A 23,413-nucleotide genomic window follows, 5' to 3' on the forward strand; every position below is an offset into this window, starting at 1 on the left:
AGCTGGATGAGGTTCTCACCCTGGATGAGACATATAAGGCAATCGAACAACTGAAAAGTGGCAAAGCAGCAGGTATGGATGGAATCCCCCCAGAGGTCTGGAAGGCTGGCGGCAAAACTCTGCATGCCAAACTGCATGAGTTTTTCAAGCTTTGTTGGGACCAAGGAAAACTGCCTCAGGATCTTCGTGATGCCACCATCATCACCCTGTACAAAAACAAAGGCGAGAAATCAGACTGCTCAAACTACAGGGGAATCACGTTGCTCTCCATTGCAGGCAAAATCTTCGCTAGGATTCTACTAAATAGAATAATACCTAGTGTCGCCGAGAATATTCTCCCAGAATCACAGTGCGGCTTTCGCGCAAACAGAGGAACTACTGACATGGTCTTTGCCCGCAGACAGCTCCAAGAAAAGTGCAGAGAACAAAACAAAGGACTCTACATCACCTTTGTTGACCTCACCAAAGCCTTCGACACCGTGAGCAGGAAAGGGCTTTGGCAAATACTAGAGCGCATCGGATGTCCCCCAAAGTTCCTCAACATGATTATCCAACTGCACGAAAACCAACAAGGTCGGGTCAGATACAGCAATGAGCTCTCTGAACCCTTCTCCACTAACAATGGCGTGAAGCAAGGCTGTGTTCTCGCACCAACCCTCTTTTCAATCTTCTTCAGCATGATGCTGAACCAAGCCATGAAAGACCCCAACAATGAAGACGCTGTTTACATCCGGTACCGCACGGATGGCAGTCTCTTCAATCTGAGGCGCCTGCAAGCTCACACCAAGACACAAGAGAAACTTGTCCGTGAACTACTCTTTGCAGACGATGCCGCTTTAGTTGCCCATTCAGAGCCAGCTCTTCAGCGCTTGATGTCCTGCTTTGCGGAAACTGCCAAAATGTTTGGCCTGGAAGTCAGCCTGAAGAAAACTGAGGTCCTCCATCAGCCAGCTCCCCACCATGACTACCAGCCACGCCACATCTCCATCGGGCACACAAAACTCAAAACGGTCAACCAGTTTACCTATCTCGGCTGCACCATTTCATCAGATGCAAGGATCGACAACGAGATAGACAACAGACTCGCCAAGGCAAATAGCACCTTTGGAAGACTACACAAAAGAGTCTGGAAAAACAACCAACTGAAAAACCTCACAAAGATAAGCGTATACAGAGCCGTTGTCATACCCACACTCCTGTTCGGCTCCGAATCATGGGTCCTCTACCGGCACCACCTACGGCTCCTAGAACGCTTCCACCAGCGTTGTCTCCGCTCCATCCTCAACATCCATTGGAGCGCTTTCATCCCTAACGTCGAAGTACTCGAGATGGCAGAGGTCGACAGCATCGAGTCCACGCTGCTGAAGATCCAGCTGCGCTGGATGGGTCACATCTCCAGAATGGAGGACCATCGCCTTCCCAAGATCGTGTTATATGGCGAGCTCTCCACTGGCCACCGTGACAGAGGTGCACCAAAGAAAAGGTACAAGGACTGCCTAAAGAAATCTCTTGGTGCCTGCCACATTGACCACCGCCAGTGGGCTGATAACGCCTCAAACCGTGCATCTTGGCGCCTCACAGTTTGGCGGGCAGCAACCTCCTTTGAAGAAGACCGCAGAGCCCACCTCACTGACAAAAGGCAAAGGAGGAAAAACCCAACACCCAACCCCAACCAACCAATTTTCCCCTGCAACCGTGTCTGCCTGTCCCGCATCGGACTTGTCAGCCACAAATGAGCCTGCAGCTGACGTGGACTTTTTACCCCCTCCATAAATCTTCGTCCGCGAAGCCAAGCCAAAGAGACTTAGAGTGCATGACTCCAGCAAGACAATGGTCAAGCCTACTTGTGAAAGGTACTTACATTTTCCAGAGATCTTGCAATGTGAATTCTTCAGTCTTTCAAATAAGATCTGTTTAAAATGTGTGTATGTATGCGACCTACTCTAAATCTTATAAATTCTCCCCAAATATTAATATTGTTACACTATTCAAGGCATTGGTGAGGCCAGATTTAGAATACTGTGTACAGTTCTGGTCACCAAATTATAGGAAGGATATTAACAAGGTAGAGAGAGGGCAGAGAAGATTTACTAAAATGTTGCCTGGATTTCAGAATTGAGATTACAAAGAAAGATTAAGTAGAATAGGTCTCTAGAAGGTTGAAGGGGGCTTTGATGGAGGCATTTAAAATTATGATGGGGATAGACAGACTAGATATGAATAGGTTCTTTCCCTTGAGGGTAGGTGAGATTCAAACAAGAGATCACGAGTTAAGAGTTAGGGGGAAAAAGTTTATTCACTCAGAGGGGGGTGGCTGCGTGGAATGACCTTCCTGGAGAGGTGATCACAGCAAAGTTAACCTTGTCCTTTAAGGAAAAGTTGGATAGGTATATGGATGGGAGGGGATTGGAGGGTTATGGGCAAAGTGCAGGTAGGTGGGACTAGAGGAGATCACTTAGATTGGTACGGACTAGAGGGGCTGAGGTGGCCTGTTTCCGTACTGTAATTGTTAGATGGTTAAAAGTTACACAGATCAAAAGGCTAAATTTCAGAGATATGTTTCAGATGTGGGACTGAGACAGGAACTTTTCTACATGCCACGTTTTCATGCGTGAAGGTAAGGCCATTTTGGCAAGACATCACAGAAAAATTAACCAGGATAACAGGAGTGGCCTTCACGGGTGACCCCGAGTTATATATACGAGATAACTTTATGGTAATAAGCAAGAAATTGAACAAATATCAAATCTCATTTGTAAAAATAGCATAAGCGGTAGCAAAAAAATGTATTGCATTCACTTGGAAGTCCGACTCCCCTCTACTTATAGCATGATGGACTGTGGAAATGAACAGCTATATACATAGGGGGGAAAAAAAAAGAATCACATATAATTTAAAGAACAAATATGACACTTGTAAATATCTGGCAGCTGTACCTGGATCACTCAGGGGCCCAGATACATTTGTAACTTTTTTTTTCTTTTTATTACTGTAACTATCATGCATACAAAAACCTTTCCCCAGCTGTATTCTATATATTTAAAATATATGCAAGCTCTGATGGTATGGAGGGTGGGAGGGAGTGAGGGACTGAATTGTTTTTCTTTTTTGTGTTTGTAAGAAAAAGTTTAATATCTTCTTGGCTTGGCTTCATGGACAAAGATTTATGGAGGGGTAAATGTCCACGTCAGTTGCAGGCTCGTTTGTGGCTGACAAGTCCGATGCGGGACAGGCAGACATGGTTGCAGCAGTTGCAGGGGAAAATTGGTTGGTTGGGGTTGGGTGTTGGGTTTTTCCTCCTTTGTCTTTTGTCAGTGAGGTGGGCTCTGCGGTCTTCTTCAAAGGAGGTTGCTGCCCGCCGAACTGTGAGGCGCCAAGATGCACGGTTTGAGGCGATATCAGCCGACTGGCAGTGGTCAATGTGGCAGGCACCAAGAGATTTCTTTAGGCAGTCCTTGTACCTCTTCTTTGGTGCACCTCTGACACAATGGCCAGTGGAGAGCTCGCCATGTAACACAATCTTGGGAAGGCGATGGTCCTCCATTCTGGAGACGTGACCTACCCAGTGCAGTTGGATCTTCAACAGCGTGGATTCGATGCTGTCGGCCTCTGCCATCTCAAGTACTTCGATGTTAGGGATGAAGTCGCTCCAATGAATGTTGAGGATGGAGCGGAGACAGAGGACCCATGATTCGGAGCCTAACAGGAGTGTGGGTATGACAACGGCTCTGTATACACTTATCTTTTTGAGGTTTTTCAGTTGGTTGTTTTTCCAGACTCTTTTGTGTAGTCTTCCAAAGGCGCTATTTGCCTTGGCGAGTCTGTTGTCTATCTCGTTGTCGATCCTTGCATCTGATGAAATGGTGCAGCCGAGATAGGTAAACTGGTTGACCGTTTTGAGTTTTGTGTGCCCGATGGAGATGTGGGGGGGCTGGTAGTCATGGTGGGGAGCTGGCTGATGGAGGACCTCAGTTTTCTTCAGGCTGACTTCCAGGCCAAACATTTTGGCAGTTTCCGCAAAACAGGACGTCAAGCGCTGAAGAGCTGGCTCTGAATGGGCAACTAAAGCGGCATCGTCTGCAAAGAGTAGTTCACGGACAAGTTGCTCTTGTGTCTTGGTGTGAGCTTGCAGGCGCCTCAGATTGAAGATACTGCCATCCATGCGGTACCGAATGTAAACAGGGTCTTCATTGTTGAGGTCTTTCATGGCTTGGTTCAGCATCATGCTGAAGAAGATTGAAAAGAGGGTTGGTGCGAGAACGCAGCCTTGCTTCACGCCATTGTTAATGGAGAAGGGTTCAGAGAGCTCATTGCTGTATCTGACCCGACCTTGTTGGTTTTCGTGCAGTTGGATAACCATGTTGAGGAACTTTGGGGGGCATCCGAGGTGCTCTAGTATTTGCCAAAGCCCTTTCCTGCTCATGGTGTCGAAGGCTTTGGTGAGGTCAACAAAGGTGATATTACAATGCATAGTTTTGGAAAAAAATCAAAAATAAAATATTCCAAAAAAAAGGTATGTTAAGAGTAAAAGGTTAGTAAGGGACAAAATTAGTCCCTGAGAAGATCAAAGTGGTCGTCTATGCGTGGAGCCTCACGAGATAGGGGAAATCTTAAACAGGTTCTTTTTGCATCAGTATTTACACAGTAAACTGGCATAATGTATAAAGAAGGGAAATAAGCAGTAGTGGCATAGAATATATAGAGATTAAAGAGGTGGGGGTGGTGCTTGCTGGCTAACATGAATAAAGGTAGATAAATCCTCTGGGCCTGGCATGATATTCCCTTGGACCTTGAGGAAGACGAGTGTAGAAATTGTAGGTGCTTTGGCAGAAATATTTAAAACATCCTTAGCCACGGGTGAGGTGCTGGAGGATTGGAGGGTAGCTCATGTTGTTTTGTTGTTTAAAAAAGGCTCCAAAAGTAAACCAGGAAATTACAGGCCAGTGAGCCAGTCAGTAGTAGGTAAATTATTGGAGGGTATTCTGAGAAATTGGGTATACAAATATTTGGACAGACAAAGGATGATTAAGGATAGTCAGCAGGGTTTTGTGTGTGGTAGGTCGTGTTTAACAGATCTTATAGAGTTTCTCGAAGAGGTTACCAAGAAAGTAGATGAAGGAAAGGCTGTGGATGTTGTCCACAAGACCTAAGGCCTTTGACAAGGTACCCACATGGAAGACTAGTTCAGAAGGCTCAGACACTAGGTATCCATGGAAAGATTGTAAACTGGATTGAAAATTGGCTGAATGGTTTAGTCAGAGAGTGGTAGTAGATGATTGTTTCTCAGACTGGAGGCCTTTTGTTTGTGGTGTGCCTCAGGGATCAATGATGGAACGATTGTTTTTGTTGTCTATATTTAATGATCTGGATGATAATGTAGTAAATTGGTTCAGCAAGTTTGCTGATGACACTAAGACTGGAGGTGTGGTCGAGAGCAAAGTTTTCAAAGGGATCTGGACTAACTGGAAAAATGGGCCAGAAAATGGCAGATGGAATTTAATGCAAACAAGTGTGAGGTGTTGCATTTTGGAAGGACAAACCAAGGTAGGACATAGACAGTAAATGGTAGGACATTGAGGAGTGTGGAGAAACAAAAGAATCTGGGAATTCAGATACACAATTATTCCTTGAAAATGGTGTCACAGGTAGACAGCGTTTTGAAGAAAGCTTTTGGCATCTTGGCCTTTGTTAATCAAAGCATTGAGTACAGGATTGGGATGTTATGGTGAGGTTGTATAAGACATTGGAGAGGCCAAATTTGGAGTATTCTGTGCAGTTCTCTTCGCCAAACTACAGGAAGGATATCAGTAAGATTCAAAGAGTGCAAAGAAGATTTATTAGGATGTCCCCAGTTCTTCACGAGTTGAGTTACAGGGCAAGATTAAACAGCTCAGGACTTTATTCCTTTGAGCGTAGAAGAATGAGAGGAGATTTGATAGAGGGGTATAGACAGAATAAATGCAAGTCGGCTCTTTCCTCTTAGATTAGGAGAGATAAATACAAGAGGCTTTAAGATAAAAGGGGAAAGGTTTAGGGGGACACATTAGGAGAATTTTTTCATTCAGAGAGTAGTGGGAGTATGAAACGAGCTGCCATCTGACATGGTAAATGTGGGCTCATGCTTAAATTTTAAAAAATAAACTATAGATACACGGATGGGAGAAGTCTGGTGGGTTATGGAATGGGTGCAGGTCAGTGGGACTAGTGATATGTTGTTTTTGGCACAGACTAAAAGGGCTGAATGGCCTGTTATTTGTGCTGTAGTTTTCTATGGTTCTATTGTGATACACTGGTACAATTTAGGCAATTGGTTCTCCATTTTATCAAATATGGACTTCCAAGTTTTATCTACACTCATTAAGCAGCATAAAGCACAATGTACTTCAGTTCATAAACTTTATTAAAGCTCATTTAAGTTTCCAGAAATTAATCAATTTAGGGTGAACCCAATAATATTATTAATTTGTGTTGTCATACACACCAAGGAATTGCACTCTTATGTATACATGATAAATGGAAGGACAAGAGCTTGCAATAGATTGGCTATATTTTTAACAATAAGCCATCTTTACATCATGGCCCACCTTTCTCCAAGTCTCAAATGGAGACTTTATGTCTCCTCAGCTGCAATTCTCCAAAGCAGAAAGCTGAACATAAAATTATATTGGGCTTCACGTATTTGTACAAATACAAATTACATAAATGACCTGACCTGGCCTGGGGGTCATGTGACCAAAGTCAAAGGGAGGAGGAATTTTCAGAGATAACAGCCTCTGGCTGTTTAGAAGGGGTCAGGTCACACACCAGCCAATAAAAGGAAGGAAAGCTCAAGTGAAGGTACCACTATGGAACAGACATTTATAGGAGTGGCCCGGAGTAAAAGTGGGACTTTGAGGCTTTGGCGAGCTGTTTCAGAAAGAACCAGGCAATACCCTTAATCTTTTCTCTTTAACCCATTCAGACAAGCTAAATTGCTGCACTGCAAAGTTTCTTTGTGGGAGGCTCGTCCTGAAGACGTTCTTTCTTGAAAGGGATTTCTCATTGCTCCCCGCTATCCCCATTGATCTCAAGCTCCATAACCAGCCGATCCACTCCCTTCATCGTTTCCTTCCCACCTCACTTCTCCTCTCCTTCTTCCCCCTCCAACTTTTTTATTCAGGTGTCTACCTGTTTTTTCCACATTATCGATAAAGGGTCCACCCAAAAATGTTGACTGCCTTTTTCCCCCTATGGATGCTGCATGATATGTTGAGTTTCTCTAGTTCTTTGCTTGGTGGGCTTGTACTTGAGACACCAATTTACAACCAATTAACAAAATAGGGTGACAATCGGGTGATGCACTGTGGCTCAAGGAGATCATCAGTGAGGCCCAGTCTGGCTGGAATTCTCCAGTATTTGCTGAATCCAAGGCCACACTGAATCTAGATCTGTAAATGAGGTGGCAAAGCAGAAAACAAGTACTTTAAGGTTGTTGCTCTAGTTTACTTTTAAATAATTGCACAAATTTATAATCGCTTTTATCCAGTTTTTAATGTCTCCAAGTGTCATTTAAAAGTTATTAAACAGTTAAAATCCATGAAGGCAAAGCTCTGTTTACATGTTTGGCTTCCATCTAAGACTACTTGGGGTGTTCCAGGAACTGGGCTTCTGTGCTCTGAGCCTGAGTCACCATTTAAACATAGTCTCACGATTCAAGGGAGTAGATTTAGGTTTTCTCAGAGAGTAGTGTACCTGTGAAATTCTCTGCTCATTAAATATACAGTACAATTCCAATTATCCAAAATCCTCATTTATCCAAAATTTTTTTGGACCCAGAAGTGACGTCTGTTTGCCTCTACAATTTTTCAGATAATTGAGGAAATTGAAAACAATCAGAAATTCTCATTTATCCAAATTTTTGTTGGAGCCGAACTGACCTCGCAGATTGAAAAAAAAAATCACTTGACATGAAATTAGAATGATGATTGTCTTCATTTCAGCTAACTCTCTCCCCTTTCTCTTTCCATTTCTTCTTTACCTAATCCTGATGACTTTTCTCTCCATCTCAAACTGTGTGCCACTATCTCCCAGCCGCAAGCGGTCAGAAGAATCCCTTGTCCTAGCGTCATCAAGGAGAGCGGCCTCCCGGGTAGGAGCGGGGACCTCGGGCTCCCAGGTGGGAGTGGAGACCTCAGAGGGGAGACGTCGGTAATTGTTGGTGATGGTTGACTGTGCCAAGCCCCAACATCGAGGACCAGGATGCAAAGATGGAATAGCCCCTGCCAGAACAAGACCAAGGAGAGACAGGAGCCCGCCGACTCACCAGTGAATGTTCCACCAGCCCAGGAAGCCTCTCTGAGGATCGGCAGCAGCATTAGGGACAAGTCAGGGATCGGTGGTGGCCAAAATTTTTTTGGTGAGAATTAAACATTATTTTAATGTTTAAAAAGCTTTCCCTTGATGTTTGATGTAGCTTAAACATTGATACATGTGACTTGCTGTTGCTACTGGGCTGTTTTTAAAAAGTGACCAGTTCTCCGAAAAATTCAGTCTTTGAAATAGGTCTGGTCCTGACCATTTCAGATAATCAGAGTTGTATTTAAGGCATCATTAATTAGATTTTTGCATAGAAAGGAAATTAAGGGTTATGGGGTAAAACAGACAGGTGGAACTGAGTCTAAGGCCAGATCAGCCATGATATTATTGAATTGTAGCTCTTATTTCTGGTATGTGCTGCGTGCGTAGACCTGTGACACCATCCCTATAAATTTGGCATGTGAAATTGTTGGGAAGTCTGGGAGGAGGGCACGATCCAGTACAATGTAAATGTATCTGCCTCAGAAAATCTGATCCCATATTTGGTATGAATTCTTTGTGGGATAACATTTAAATTAGATTCAATTAAGCTTCTGAAATAATGCTTAAATAATGCTTCCTTATTCAATTTTTGAAAATACATTGGAGATAAACTCTCAGCCTGAGAGTTTAACAAGGAATTCAATCAGAACTCCCTACGAACAAGCTTTGAAAAGTGTGCACAGAATTTCAGTTCCAATAACAGGTGGAGGATTATATTAAAAATATCAGGTTGAAAACTTTTATTTGTCGAGTTCATGTCAAAGCTGGTAGTTGAAACAGTCTGTTGCATTTAATCTATAAATGAATGCTCAAGCACAGAAAAAAGTGGTGCAAGCAAAATCAAAATATTGTACTTACCGAAACAGATAGTCTCGATCACAATGCCGGCAGCCATAGAACAGCCAAGTTTCCCCAAAGGTACATTCAGGATTCTCTTCTCTTTGTTTTTGTCTGAAATAAAATACCACATCAGCAATTACCTTTGACCTCATCTTTGATTATCTGCCTGTCACATTATATGTCTTGATGTCATATTTTGTCCTGTGTCACAATATTTTTCTATATTCAATACAAAGACAAATATTTGTTGCAGATTCTTAAAAGCAATCAAAACGACACTGTTTTCTCTGTGATATTTTCTTTTAAGCAGAATAAGGGTATTCTATATCAACTACAGTGCCTCATTTGACCTACAATTTTATTCCATTGTTCATATAAATAACAGCTGCCTGCTTGCTCTGGATAAACTCGCAGCTAAACCTAGCTCTCCCGGTCTCAGCTATAATCAGTTTTATAGAAGAGAAACAGTCCTTTCCGCCCAACCTCCCCAATGACCAAGTTCTCCAACTAAACTTGCCCTATTTGCCAGTGTCCTGCCAATATACCTCCACCTTTCCTATCCACATATCTGTTTAAATGTCTTTAAAACATTGCAATTATTTCTGCAACTACAACTTTCTCTCCAAATGGAAAAAATCACCCCTTAGGTCTCTCTTGAATCTTCCCCTTCTTACTTTAAATCTATGGTCTCCAGTTTTAGACTTTCCTGGACTGAGAAAAAAGATGATGACTATTCACCTTATCTATGCATCTCATGATTTTGTATATCTCTCAAGTTCCCCCTCAGCCTCTCGCGCTCCAGTGAGATAAGTCCCGGCCCATCCAGCCTCTCCTAACTCTTTCTTTTTCAACCATTTTATTAATCATATTATAGGTAAATAATACATGAGGAGAATAGAAGTACATAACCAAAAATGGAAACAAAAATCACTGTATGACATCATATGATATAACATATTGTATTACACCACAGTTAATGAATATGTTCTTATCTCCCCAAACTGAAATCTTTAAAAAAAGTGGAAAACCCCACCTAATCTTAAAAAAAAGACTGGGCAGCCTATCCTGAGAATGTATCAATACAATTTAAAATTAACTCAAGTCTGCTAATTCTGGCAGCATTCTTGTTAATCTTTCCCTGTATCATTTTTTCAGCTTGATCATATTTTTCGTATAGCTAGATGACCAGACCTACACACAAAAGTTGACAGCAATATGCTAGTTTAAAGGCTCCAAAAGTGAACCAGGTAATTATAGGTCAGTGACATCAGTAGAAAGTAAATTACTTTAAGGATTTCTGAGATAGGATTTAGAGATATTTGGAGTCTCATCAGCTGATTAAGGACAGTCAGCATGGATTTATGCGTGGTAGGTCGTGTTTAACAAATAGTTTTTTGTGGAAGTTACCAAGAAGATTGATGAGGGAAAGGCTGTGGATGTGGCTTATATGGACTTTAGTAAGGCCTTTGACAAGGTTTCACATGAGAAGTTGGTTCAGAACATTAGGTGTACATAGAGAGGTTGCAAACTGGATTCAAAATTGGCTTTGTGGAAGAAAACAGAGAGTGGTGGAGGATGGTGGCTTCTTAGACTGGAGGTCTGTGTCGAGTCGTGTGCCTAAGGAATCTATGTTGGGACCATTATTGTTTGTTATCTATAAAAATTACCTAGATGACAACATGGTGAATTAGATCAGCAAGTTTATTGACGACACAAAGATAGGAGATGTAGTGCACTGTGAGGAAGATTTTCAAAGGTTAAAGAGAAATCTGGACCAGCTGAGAAATTAGCCCAGTAAATGGCTGATGGAATTTAATGCAGATAAGTGAGAGGTGCTGCACTTTGGAAGAGTGAATCAGGGTAGGACATGCACAGTAAATGGTACACCATTGAGGGGTGTGGAAGAGCAAAGAGATCTGGGAATACATATACATTGTTCCCTGAAGGTGGTGTCGCAGTTATAGGAAAGTTTTTGGCATCTTAGCCTTTGTAAATCAAAGTATTGAGCATAGAAGTTGAAATAATATGTTGAAATTATTCAAGTCATTGGGGAGGCCACACTTAGAATATTGTGATATTGTGTGCAGTTCTGGTCGCCCAGCAGCAGGAAAGAGATCAATAAGATTGAAAGGGTGCAGAGAAGATTTACTGAGATGTGGCCAGGTCTTCAGGAGTTGAGCTACCGGAAAAGATTAAAGAGGAGGGGGGGGCACTGTACTCCTTGAAACAAAGAAGAATGAGGGGAGGCATGATAAAGGTTTATAAGATTATCAAGGGTATAGACAGAGTAGATGTGAGTAGGATGTTTCCACTTAGATTGGGGGAGATAAATACGAGAGGTCATAGCTTTAGGCTGAAAGGGGAGTGGTAGAAGGAGAACATTAGGGGAATGTTTTTCATTCAGAGAGTGGTAGGATTATTGAATGAGCTGCCATCTGATGTAGTGAATGCAGGTTCAAGCTTGAGTTTTTTTTAAAAATTGGATAAAAACATGGATAGGAGTGGTCTGGAGGGTTAAAGAATGAAAGTAGGTCAGTAGGACTAGCTAGTTTTATTGGTCGGCACAGACTGGAAGGGTTGTGGCCTGTTTTCTGTGCTGTAACATTCTATGGTTCTATACTTCTAGTACATTGGTGTAATGTGATTTATCAGGAGTAGGAAAATTTTCTTAGCTACAAATGCTAAGTCAAATGTGAAACTCCTAAGGTACGGTCAATGGTCAATATTTAGGAAGAAATCTGGCTTCTGAGCCATTTTCTAAAAAGATCCCAAACAGTTTTTTAAAAAACACAGAAAATTTCATTTTGTGATTCCATTAACTTAAACATTCCAAAATGTTATGATTTAAAGATTACTTCTACATGCATCCTTCCACAACTTTCAAATCATTCTAATTGTCACAGCCTGTGTTCTCAACCACACCAAATCCTGCAATCCCACCACCTTCCTCTCAGTAACCCCCAGTCCCACCATCTCCATCCTCTCAGTAACCCCCAGTCCCATCATTTCCATCCTCTCAGTAACCCCCTCAGTCCCACCACCTCCATCCCCTCAGTAACTCCCACCATTGCCATCCTCTCAATAACTCCCACAGTCCCACCATCACCATCCTCTCAATCATCCCCAGTCCCACCACCTCCCTCGCAGTAACCCCCACAGTCCCACCATCACCATCCTCTCAATAACCCCCAGTCCCACCACCTGCCTCGCAGTAATCCCCAGTCCCATCACCTCCATCCTCTCAGTAACCCCAGTCCCATGTTGCAAAGGGCAAGGATTCTCGTACCAGAGCACTCCACCTGTCAGTCTTCCAGTCTGAAAAATCTCTTCAACACTTCCTGCCTCCTATCTCTAAAATACATTTTTATCCAGTTGGGTAGTTGGTCTCCTAGCGCATGTATTCTAACCTTTCATATCAATCTCTTATGTTGGATCCAACTGACAGTTAATAAGGACAGTTAGAGAGAGACCACACAAATAAAATAAGCAGCATTAGGTTGTGTTTGTGGAGAGAGAAAATGTGAGCCAATATTACAGATGGTTAACAGCTTTTGCACAGCAATCTAAGGCCCTTGAGCCAGGCCATTACACCTCCCATTTCTGACCGTGAATAATAAATGCATATTCTGTTCCATGTAAATATCCTGACTGGGTGTGTAGTCCTCCAGAATAATGCAGGAGCATCTCAAGAATAAAAATTAATTGCTTGCACAATGATTCAAACAACCCAGTCAAAATTGAAACTGTCAGATTTTTCCTTATTTTTTTCTGAAAAATTTTCATTTAATTTTTAATTTGGAGACACAGCATGGCAACAGGCCTTTCCAGCCTACGAAGCCATGCCAATTAAAAACACCCATTTTATCAATTAATCTACTTATCTTGCATGTCATTAGCACATGAGAAGAAAGCCGAGCATGCGGAGGACACTGAAAAATTCCTTACAGATGGCGGCAGATTCAAACCCGGGTCACTGGTACTGTAATAGTGTTTCACTAACTGCTATGTGGACCATGTCGCCCTATCAGATAGAAAAATAATTTAGCCTGGACAAAGTATTTGGGGGGGATACAGAAGGATATGAAATGAAATTTTCAGGAATGTCTCCAACCAAATTTGGCAGACTAGCCTTAAATGATGGGACAGGCATGAGTGACTAGATAGCCTAGCACTGCTTCTATTTGCTTACGTTCTTCTGAGTAACATCTACACCTCACATCAAAGGCCCTTCAAATTTGAAGAAATTTGAAGAAAATTGGAAGAAATGCCAAGCATCAAGAAAGATACATCTGGATAATAATGCCCAGAGAAATAAGGTTTTCCTTCAGCTCCTTAATCTTTTATTGCTACAGTCTGCAGGCTTCATTTAAAAAGGGTGGGTAAAGTTGTGGGAAAAAAAAACGATTTTCAAGCAGATGCCCATTCTGCTAATAATTTAGCTTTTCTCACAGCAACTACAATACTTAATTTTCATTGTGATTAAAAAAAATCTTTACAAATTGCACATAGCAGGGTTAGCTGACTATGGCCCAAAGACATATTCAAATACCCTTTCCTTATTAAGTGACAAATAATAGTCTATCTTATCATGTTAAAGAAAAATCACAAATTATTTGTATAGTTTTTTGAGTATCCCCATGGAGACAAATGTCCCTTCAATAGGAGCTTCTGCCACTGTGTTCAAGAAATGTTGTTCCTTTCTGCAAGAACTCTTTTGTTCAAAATTGCTGAAGAAAAAAAGGAACAGATTTTCCAAAGAATCTATTGGGTGTTTTTGATGTGTGAAGTGTTTTGTATTTTGTTCGACAATTAAACGTGTTTTGTAATTGTAAACTTGCAGAGCAAAGATTACACTGTGTGTTTACACTGTTGGGATAGTCACACAAAATCAGCACAGGCCTCAAGCAACACCCTTCTCATGTTCCTTTCCTAAAATATCCAGGATATTCAGTTTTTTATTACAAGATACAAGCTTTCACGTTTGAATGGCTTTTGTAAATGAGTATAGAAATGACGCTGATGCTTGGGTTGAATACACACATGCCACTCCCAAGAATCAGCGCATGAAAAACCTCATATCTTCATATTTAAACAGATAAGATTTGATACAAAAGTGCTTTCAATAATTATTGCATGTCCCTGTCATTCTTTTGTTTCCTTCAGATAGAATGTGAAGATAGTCATTCATTATTCTACTGAAACAAATTAATAGTTATGCAATAACTGCAATGCTTTTGTATACTCATACACAAAGAAAGGGAAAAATAATACCAATGGTGGTCAACGCAACAAATTCTTGTATCACTGATAAATTTCCTGATTTCCAATGGGCATTTCAATATTTGCCTTCCTGATTTTTATTCATTTTTCAAAGGACCAGAGAGAGATTTGAAAAATCTCTCAGAAGTATTTTAAAAATAAAAGTCAAAACTTAAAATCACAGCGTTCGGAAAGTACAAAAATTTTAAGTTGAGGCTATGGGTGACCACATATCACATTGGTCAAGGCTTATTATGGTCTGCCTTTGCAATGGTACAGATCTTGGAAACTGCAAACGACTCAGTGAAATGCAGAATTGATGAAGAATTTGTTGTATTTCTCTATTTGAGGTATTCATCCAAAATAGAACATTGCAGCACAGTACAGGCTCTTTGGCCCAGGATGTGGTGCCAACCTAAGTAAACATACTTTGCCACAATTTAATTTCTCTACCTCATATCCATTACCCTCTTATTTTTACATCCATGTACCTATCCAAAATCTTTTAGATTATAGCAGTCTCTTTTATAGCAGCCTTCATCACCAACCTTAGCAACACATTCCATCCTATGTAAAAAAAAACTTACCTCTGAACTTTTCTCCACTCACCTTAAACAGATGTCCTCCAATATTTGTGACTGTTGTCCCAGAAAAAGTATGCTGGCTGGCCACCCTATCTGTACCCCACTTAACCTTATACACCTCTAATCCTTTGTTGATCCAAAGAGAAAAGCCTGTTAACTTTGGTTCATTTGGCATGTTCTCCAATCCAGGCAACAACCTGGTAAATCTCCTCTGCACCCTCTCCCAAATATCTATGTCCTTCCTGTAATGAGGTGAACAGAACTAAATGCAATACTCCAAGTATGGTCTAACCAGAGTTTTATTGAGCTGCAACAATAATTACCTCATGACGCTTGAACTCAATCCCCCGACTAATGAAGACCAGCACACCTTCTAAACCAGCCTATCAACTTGGGGAGAATCTGTGAGCCTGAATCCCAAGATATTTCTGTTCCTACACAATGTTAAGAATCCTGCAACTAACCATATAGTCCACCTTCAAGTTCAACCTTCCAAAGGGCATCAATTCATTACTGAATTCTTCCTGCTACTTCTTCACCAACTCTGCATTCTGTCAGTATGCTGCTGTAACCTACAACAACTATCACACTATTCACAACTCTCCCAACCTTTGCAGCATCTGTAAATTTACTGACCCATTCCACAACTTTTTCATCCAGGTCATTTATAAAAAATAATAAAGAACAAATCCCTGTAGAATCCAACTGGTCACTGACCTCCAGGCAAAATATAGTCCTTCGATTACCACCCTATGGTATCCACAGGCAAGCCCACTTTGTTCCGTGGATTTCAGGCCTCATGACTTCCTGAATGAGCCTATTATATCTTACTAAAATCCATATACACAATAAGGGAACAGCTGTCATCATGGGAGACTTTAATTTGCATATAGATTGGACTAGTCAAATTGGTAAAAATACAGAGGAGGAGGAATTTCTTGAATGTTTACGGGACGGTTATCTAGACCAATATGTCGAGGAACCAACTCGGGAGCAGGCCATTTTAGATTAGGTATTATGCAATGATAAGGGGCTAATCAGCAATCTTGTTGTGCGAGGCCCTTTGGGTAGGAGCGATCACAATATGATCGAATTCTCACTCGACATGGAGAGTGATGAAATTAAATCCGAGACTAAGGTCCTGAATTTAAATAAAGGGAATTATGATGGTATGAGACGGGAGTTGAGTAAGATTGATTGGGTGGTGTTTATGGGGGAGTTGACTGTGGATAGACAATGGAAAGCATTCACAGATCTAATGGAGAAATTGCAAAAATCGTTTATACCGGTTTGGCATAAAAATAAACCAAAAAAGGTGACTCAAACGTGGATAACAAGGGAAATTAGAGACAGCATTGGGTCCAAAGAGAGAGCATATCAATTGGCCAAAAAAGTACCACAACCGAAGACTGGGAGCAGTTCAAGATGCAGCAAAGGAGGACAAAGGGATTAATCAAGAGAGCAAAATTAAATTACGAAAGTAAGCTTGCGGCAAATATAAAAACCGACTGCAAAAGCTTTTATAAATATGTCAAGAGGAAAAGATTGGTGAAATCCAGAGTAGGTCCTTTGCAGTCGGAATCAGGGGAATATATAATGGGGAATAAGGAAATGGCAGACCAATTAAATTCTTACTTTAGTTCTGTTTTTACAAGAGAGGATACAAATAACCTCCCAAGGATGTTGGGAAACATAGAGACTAATGCAAGGGAGGAACTGAAAGAAATCAGTATCTTTAAGGACTTGGTCTTGGGGAAATTGATGGGATTGAAGGCAGATAAATTCCAAGGGCCTGATAATCTACATCCTAGGGTACTCAAGGAAGTGGCCATTCAGATAGCAGATGCTTTAAGAATTATTTTCCAGAACTCGATAGACTCAGGATCAGTACCCATGGATTGGAGGGTAGCTAATGTTACCCCACTATTTAAAAAGTGGGGTAGAGAAAAAGCGGGGAATTATCGGCCGGTGAGCCTTACATCAGTAGTGGGCAAAATGATGGAATCCATTATTAAGGATGTAATAGCGGAGCATATGACTAGCAGAGAAGGAATCGGACGGAGTCAATATGGATTTACAAAAGGTAAATCGTGCTTGACAAATCTATTGGAATTCTTTGAGATGGTGACAGGTAAAATAGATGGGGGAGAGCCAGTGGATGTGGTGTACCTGGACTTCCAAAAGGCCTTCGATAAGGTCCCGCATAAACGATTAGCTTGTAAAATCAAGGCTCATGGGATTGGGGACAAAGTATTGATGTGGATTGAGAACTGGCTGGCAGGTAGAAGACAGAGAGTTGGGATAAATGGCTCGTTTTCTGAGTGGCAAGCGGTGACCAGTGGGGTACCACAGGGATCTGTACTGGGACCCCAGCTGTTCACAATTTACATTAAGGATCTGGATGAGGGGATTGGATGTAATATCTCCAAATTTGCAGATGACACTAAGCTAGGAGGGGTTGTGTGCACGGAAGAGGGGGTCAGGAAGCTCCAGTGTGATTTGGATAAATTGAGGGACTGGGCAGATACATGGCAAATGCACTACAATGTGGATAAATGTGAGGTTATCCACTTTGGTAATACAAACCGGAGGGCAGATTACTATTTGAATGGCAATAGATTAAGAGATGGGGAAGTGCAGAGAGACCTAGGGGTACTTGTACATCAGTCTCTGAAGGCGAGCATGCAGGTACAGCAGGCGGTTAAAAAGGCAAATGGTATGTTGGCCTTCATATCAAGAGGGTTTGAGTATAGGAACAAGGATACCTTACTGCAGCTGTACAGGGCCTTGGTGAGACCACACCTGGAGTATTGTGTGCAGTTTTGGTCACCTTATCTAAGGAAGGATGTTCTTGCAATGGAGGGAGTGCAGAGGCGATTTACCAGGCTGATACCTGGAATGGCAGGAATGACTTATGAGGAAAGATTGCGCAAATTGGGATTGTACTCGCTGGAGTTTAGAAGATTGAGAGGGGATCTCATAGAGACATATAAAATTCTGGCAGGATTGGACAGAATGGATGCAGATGGGATGTTTCCAATGATGGGAAAATCCAGAACCCGGGGCCATGGTTTGAGGATAATAGGCAAACCATTTAGGACCGAGATGAGGAGGAATTTCTTTACCCAGAAGGTGGTGAATCTGTGGAATTCATTGCCACAGAGGGCAGTAGAGGCAGGTTCATTAAATATATTTAAGAGGGAATTAGATATATTTCTTCAGTATAAGGGTATTAAAGGTTACGGAGAGAAGGCGGGGACGGGGTACTGAACTTTAAGATCAGCCATGATCTCATTGAATGGCGGAGCAGGCTCGAAGGGTTGAATGATCTACTCCTGCTCCTATCTTCTATGTTTCTATCAAAAAATGTAGTGTTTATAGATCAAAATCTGCATTTGATTGCTAAATCAGAAACAACAGCATCACTGCCGTTGGTGTGGACCAGGGGAGAGTGGAGTGTGGAGACACTGCACTCCTCCACAAGGTTCTACTGCCCAGTCCAACTACCCATTGATCCGTACAGGCTCTACACAGCCTGTTAAAAGAGCTGATGGTGGTGTATTTTAAAATCCTGCGACAGCGGGGTCTGGGCCTGTGATCAGCACCAGCCTCAAGGGGTTGCAGACTTCGGGAAGCAGAGGACTGGAACAGGGCATCAGAAAATGGGGAGAACACCCCTGGTTTGAGAAGGAGAAGCAAAGGAGATGACCCACAGGACAGTGACCATGGTGGCAGTCCAGAAAATGGCTTTGCAGCTGAAGAGTACACGGGTGACGGGCAGTTGGTGACTTGAGGCGAGGAACCTACGCAGGCTGCTGGAGTCTGCAGTCAAAGGACACACCAGGCTGCAGACTGGTAGAGACTGGCTAAAGGGGTACTAGGTATCGGAACTGGGATGCGAGGGCGCTGAGAGCACTTAAGGCTTCCTCGTCATGTCAGATCTGGAGCTGGGTTGCTGATTGTTTGGACTGAAGTCTGTGTGGCTGCGGAAGCTATGGGAGCACTGGAGGCGAATCCACAGACATTCGGAAACTTTGTGGGGGTGGGGGGGAGAGGAGGACCTTTCTTTTGCTTCTCTTTTTCTAACTGTAAGAGGTGCCCTGCACTTTCTATTGATGGTAAATCTATCCGCCATATGGCAGATTAAAGCAGATTTTGTTACACCTGATTTATTAACAAAAAAGGAATCCTGAATCTTGATCAACCACCTTACCTTCATCAACTTCTTTCGTCATCCCTTTGAAACAAACATTAAGTTAGGCTCATGAGGCACAACCTCCCTTCACAGAGTCACGCTGACTATCCCTGAGAAGACTTTGCTTCTCTAGATGCTCATCAGTCCTGTCCCCAAGAATCCTCTCCAATAGTTTGCCCACCACTGATGCAAGACCCACTGGCCTATATTCCCAAGATTCTCCTGCTTACCTTTGTATTTCATATTAACGATACAAATATAGCACACGTGCATCTAAATATGAAATTTATGATAATAGTGCAAAACTGGTAAGTTTTCACTCTGCTTTGCCATGGCATAAGAATTCACACTCATATTTAGCATGGGTGTCAACTAGTTACCAGATACTTTGAAATGCAAAGCTCCACAATATTTCCAACACTTTGCTCATTTTCTACAGCAGTGTAGCAGAAAGACAGCAGCAAAAGAGGATGGTACAGGAAAGGGCTTAAGAAAGAACTTAAGAAAGAGCTTAAAGGAGCCATGAGAAGGGCTTTGCCTGTGGGATTAAGGAGAACCCCAAGCTGTTCTATGCATTTGTGAAGAACAGAAGAATGACGAGAACGAAAGTGCTGTCCACTAAAGGATAAAGGAGGCAACATGTGCCTGGAGGTGGAGGAAGTTGGGGAGGTCCTAAATGAATACTTTTCTTCAGTATTCACAAGAAAAAAAGGACCTTGACCAGGGTGAGGTTGGAATAGAACAGGCTTGTGTGCTGGACAATGTGGAGTTTAAGGAAAAGAAAGTGTTATATCTTCTTAAAAACATCAATTGATAAGTCCTCAGGACCGGACATAATGTACCCCAGGTTGCTGAGGGAAGTGAGAGAAGAGATAGCTGGGGGAGTAGCTATGATCTGAGTCCTCTTTGGCTGCAGGCGGGGTGACGGAGGATTTGAGAATGGCAAATGTGGTCCCTTTGTTTGAAAAAAGTAATGGGGGAATCCTGGGAATTATAGACAGGTGAGTCTTACGTCAGTGGTGTGCAAACTATTGGAGAGGATTCTTAAGGATAGGATCTATGAGCATTTGGAGAAGTAAAATCTACTCAAGGATAGTCGGCATGGCTTTGTGAAGAGAAGGTTGTGCCTCACAAGCCTAATTTCAGTTTTTTGAGGAGGTAACAAAAGAAATTGATGAGGGTAGTGCGATAGATGTGGTCTATATGGATTTTAGTGAGGCATTTGACAAGGTTCCCCAAGAGTGACTCATCCAGAAAGTCATGAGGCATGGGATCAATAGAACCTTGGCTGTGTGGATAAAAAATTGGCTTGCAGGAAGAAAGCAGAGAATAGTGGTGGAAGGAAACTATTCTGCCTGGAGGTCAGTGACTAGTGGAGTGCCACAGGATCTGTTCTGGGACCCCTATTCTTTGTGATTTTTATCAGTATGTTTGTGAATGCCATAAAGGTTGGAAGAACTGTGGATGGAGCTGAAGTTTGTTGAAAGTTACAAGAGGATATAGACAGGATGCAGAGTTGGGCAGCAAAGTGGCAGATGGAGTTCAATCCAGATAAGTGTGAGATGATGCATTTTGGAAGGACAAAGCAGAAAGCTGAGTTAATGGTTGGTTAGTTAAGAGTGTGGAGGGACAGAGGGACCTTGGGGTACAAATCCATACATCCTTCAAGGTCACCAAACAGGTTGATAAATAGTTAAAAGGCTTCATTAATAGGGGGATTGGATTCAGGAGTAGAGAGGTCATGTTGCCACTCTACAAATCTCTGGTGAGTATTGTGTTAATTTCTGGTCACCTCATTATAGGAAGGATGTGGAAGCTATGGAGAGGATGCAGAGATTTATCAGGATGTTGCCTGGATTGGGAAACAAGTCTTATGAGACAAGGTTACCAGAGCTGGGTCTTTTCTCTTTGGAGCATAGAAAGATGGCAGGAGACTTAATGGAGGTCTGCAAGATTATGAGAGGTATAGATAGGGTGGACAGCCAGCACTTGTTTTCCAGGGCAGGAATAGCAAACACCAGAGGACATATGCTATGTGTACAAAGTGAAGGGAGGGAAGTTTAGGGGAGACATCAGGGTTAAGTTTTCTTTTAAAACACAGAGAATTGTTGGTGCTGGAGTGCATTGCCAGAGATAGTGGTGGAGGCTGACACATTAGGGGCATTTAAGAGCCTCTTAGGCACATGGATGGAGGAAAAGTGGAGAGTTATGGGATAGGGAGGGGTTAGTACTTTTTTATAGGAATATAGCGCCTTTGGAAGACTACACAAAAGAGTCTGGAAAAACAACCAACTGAAAAACCTCACAAAGATAAGCGTATACAGAGCCGTTGTCATACCCACACTCCTGTTCGGCTCCGAATCATGGGTCCTCTACCGGCACCACCTACGGCTCCTAGAACGCTTCCACCAGCGTTGTCTCCGCTCCATCCTCAACATCCATTGGAGCGCTCACACCCCTAACGTCGAGGTACTCGAGATGGCAGAGGTCGACAGCATCGAGTCCACGCTGCTGAAGATCCAGCTGCGCTGGATGGGTCACGTCTCCAGAATGGAGGACCATCGCCTTCCCAAGATCGTATTATATGGCGAGCTCTCCACTGGCCACCGTGACAGAGGTGCACCAAAGAAAAGGTACAAGGACTGCCTAAAGAAATCTCTTGGTGCCTGCCACATTGACCACCGCCAGTGGGCTGATAACGCCTCAAACCGTGCATCTTGGCGCCTCACAGTTTGGCGGGCAGCAGCCTCCTTTGAAGAAGACCGCAGAGCCCACCTCACTGACAAAAGGCAAAGGAGGAAAAACCCAACACCCAACCCCAACCAACCAATTTTCCCTTGCAACCGCTGCAATCGTGTCTGCCTGTCCCGCATCGGACTGGTCAGCCACAAACGAGCCTGCAGCTGACGTGGACTTTTTACCCCCTCCATAAATCTTCGTCCGCGAAGCCAAGCCAAAGAAAAAGAAAGAAGATATGGGTCAGCCCAACATCGAGGGCCGAAGGGCCTGTACTGTGCTGTAGAGTTCTATGGACATGATGGGCTGAAGTGTTTTCACTGTATGGCTCTGTGGATCCAACTTTATTTTCACAGCAAAGTGTCATTTGGGAAAATACTGGTGAAGTAGGATGTCCAGTTCATCTCATTGAAATTTATTCTAGAACACAAAAGGAGGTGGAGAGATTAGTTTTCCCCAAATCATTTAAGGTCAATATGTTACATTAGGTCACAGGGAGAATGGAATGGTGTGGTTCTGAGAGCTGGCATAGGCTCAATGGATTAAACAGTCTTCTGCATTTAACCATCACCTTTCCCTGACAGACCCATGCTGAAATCTTAGGGAACTATGGAGTCAAATAATAAAATAATTATGATTGTAATCTCACCTTTCCCTGCTCCAGCACTGGAACCTCACGCCCCTCCCCCAGACAAAAACTCTTCACCCCAGTCCAGCCTTTTCTGCCTGTCCTTCTGCTTTTACACCAAGAATCCTTCTATAACCCCCTGCTTTCCCATCTGACTCCTTCTGCAAGATGTTTTTAAATCCCAAGTCTTTCTTCAGTATTTTTGATATTTCTTTCTTTGGCACATTATTGCCACTGTAAAAATGTTACAGGCCTGGTTCACAAGCCCATATACAGAACAGGATTGGTCTAGGGAGGACTCTAGTGGTGATATATGAAAATTGCAAGTAAATCAAATCAACAGGATAGGACAGAGAGTTCTCATGAAAGAGGTACATTTTAAATATTTTGGAGAAATGGCATCTTATCAACAGATATATGCAATTAGTGGAGATTTCAAAGAATAAATGACACTCCCATTCTGAGGCCACTCCAAAGATAAATAAATGAGCATCCCAATAACCCAACCCTACCTTAGAGGCCCTATTGTGACTGTATACAAATGTCCCTGCTTTTGTACCAGTATAACATTTGCCAGATAAAGTGTTACTGCAGTGGAAAGATAGAGTCACACTCATTGATACACTATCAGTAATACCAAAAGGCTGGAGATGCAGGACGACAGGCTTTTAATACCATAAGACATGGACCATGCTCCTGTTCTGGCCCGATCCCAGGACTCGTACTGAGGGAGGGTCTTGGCATGACCTTGTTTATTAGGGGATTCCAGGGGGTGGAGTCACCAAGGGAAGGTGGGCCGACCATACATATGCACAGGGCCAGTAACCAAGTAGC

General features: G+C 42.5%; 1 protein-coding gene across 16 annotated transcripts in view; it reads right to left on the reverse strand.

Annotated features, from left to right (window-relative positions):
- mtrr (5-methyltetrahydrofolate-homocysteine methyltransferase reductase) overlaps nt 1–23,413 on the reverse strand; it is a 114,506-nt gene that overhangs the window by 11,183 nt on the left and 79,910 nt on the right. For 15 of the 16 annotated variants that reach the window (XR_011349889.1, XR_011349888.1, XM_069913605.1 and 12 more), the window contains one exon: nt 9,196–9,288. Coding sequence is in view for 14 of the 16 variants with exons in the window: in XM_069913605.1 (XP_069769706.1) it covers nt 9,196–9,288 (93 nt within the window). In the remaining 2 variants the exon portion in view is untranslated. Of the gene's footprint in view, nt 1–7,344; nt 7,428–9,195; nt 9,289–23,413 lie in introns of those variants that run through there. The other variant, XM_069913615.1, reaches the window with a different exon arrangement.

Source organism: Narcine bancroftii, chromosome 1, assembly GCF_036971445.1.
Source record: "Narcine bancroftii isolate sNarBan1 chromosome 1, sNarBan1.hap1, whole genome shotgun sequence".
NCBI classification, from domain to species: domain Eukaryota; kingdom Metazoa; phylum Chordata; class Chondrichthyes; order Torpediniformes; family Narcinidae; genus Narcine; species Narcine bancroftii.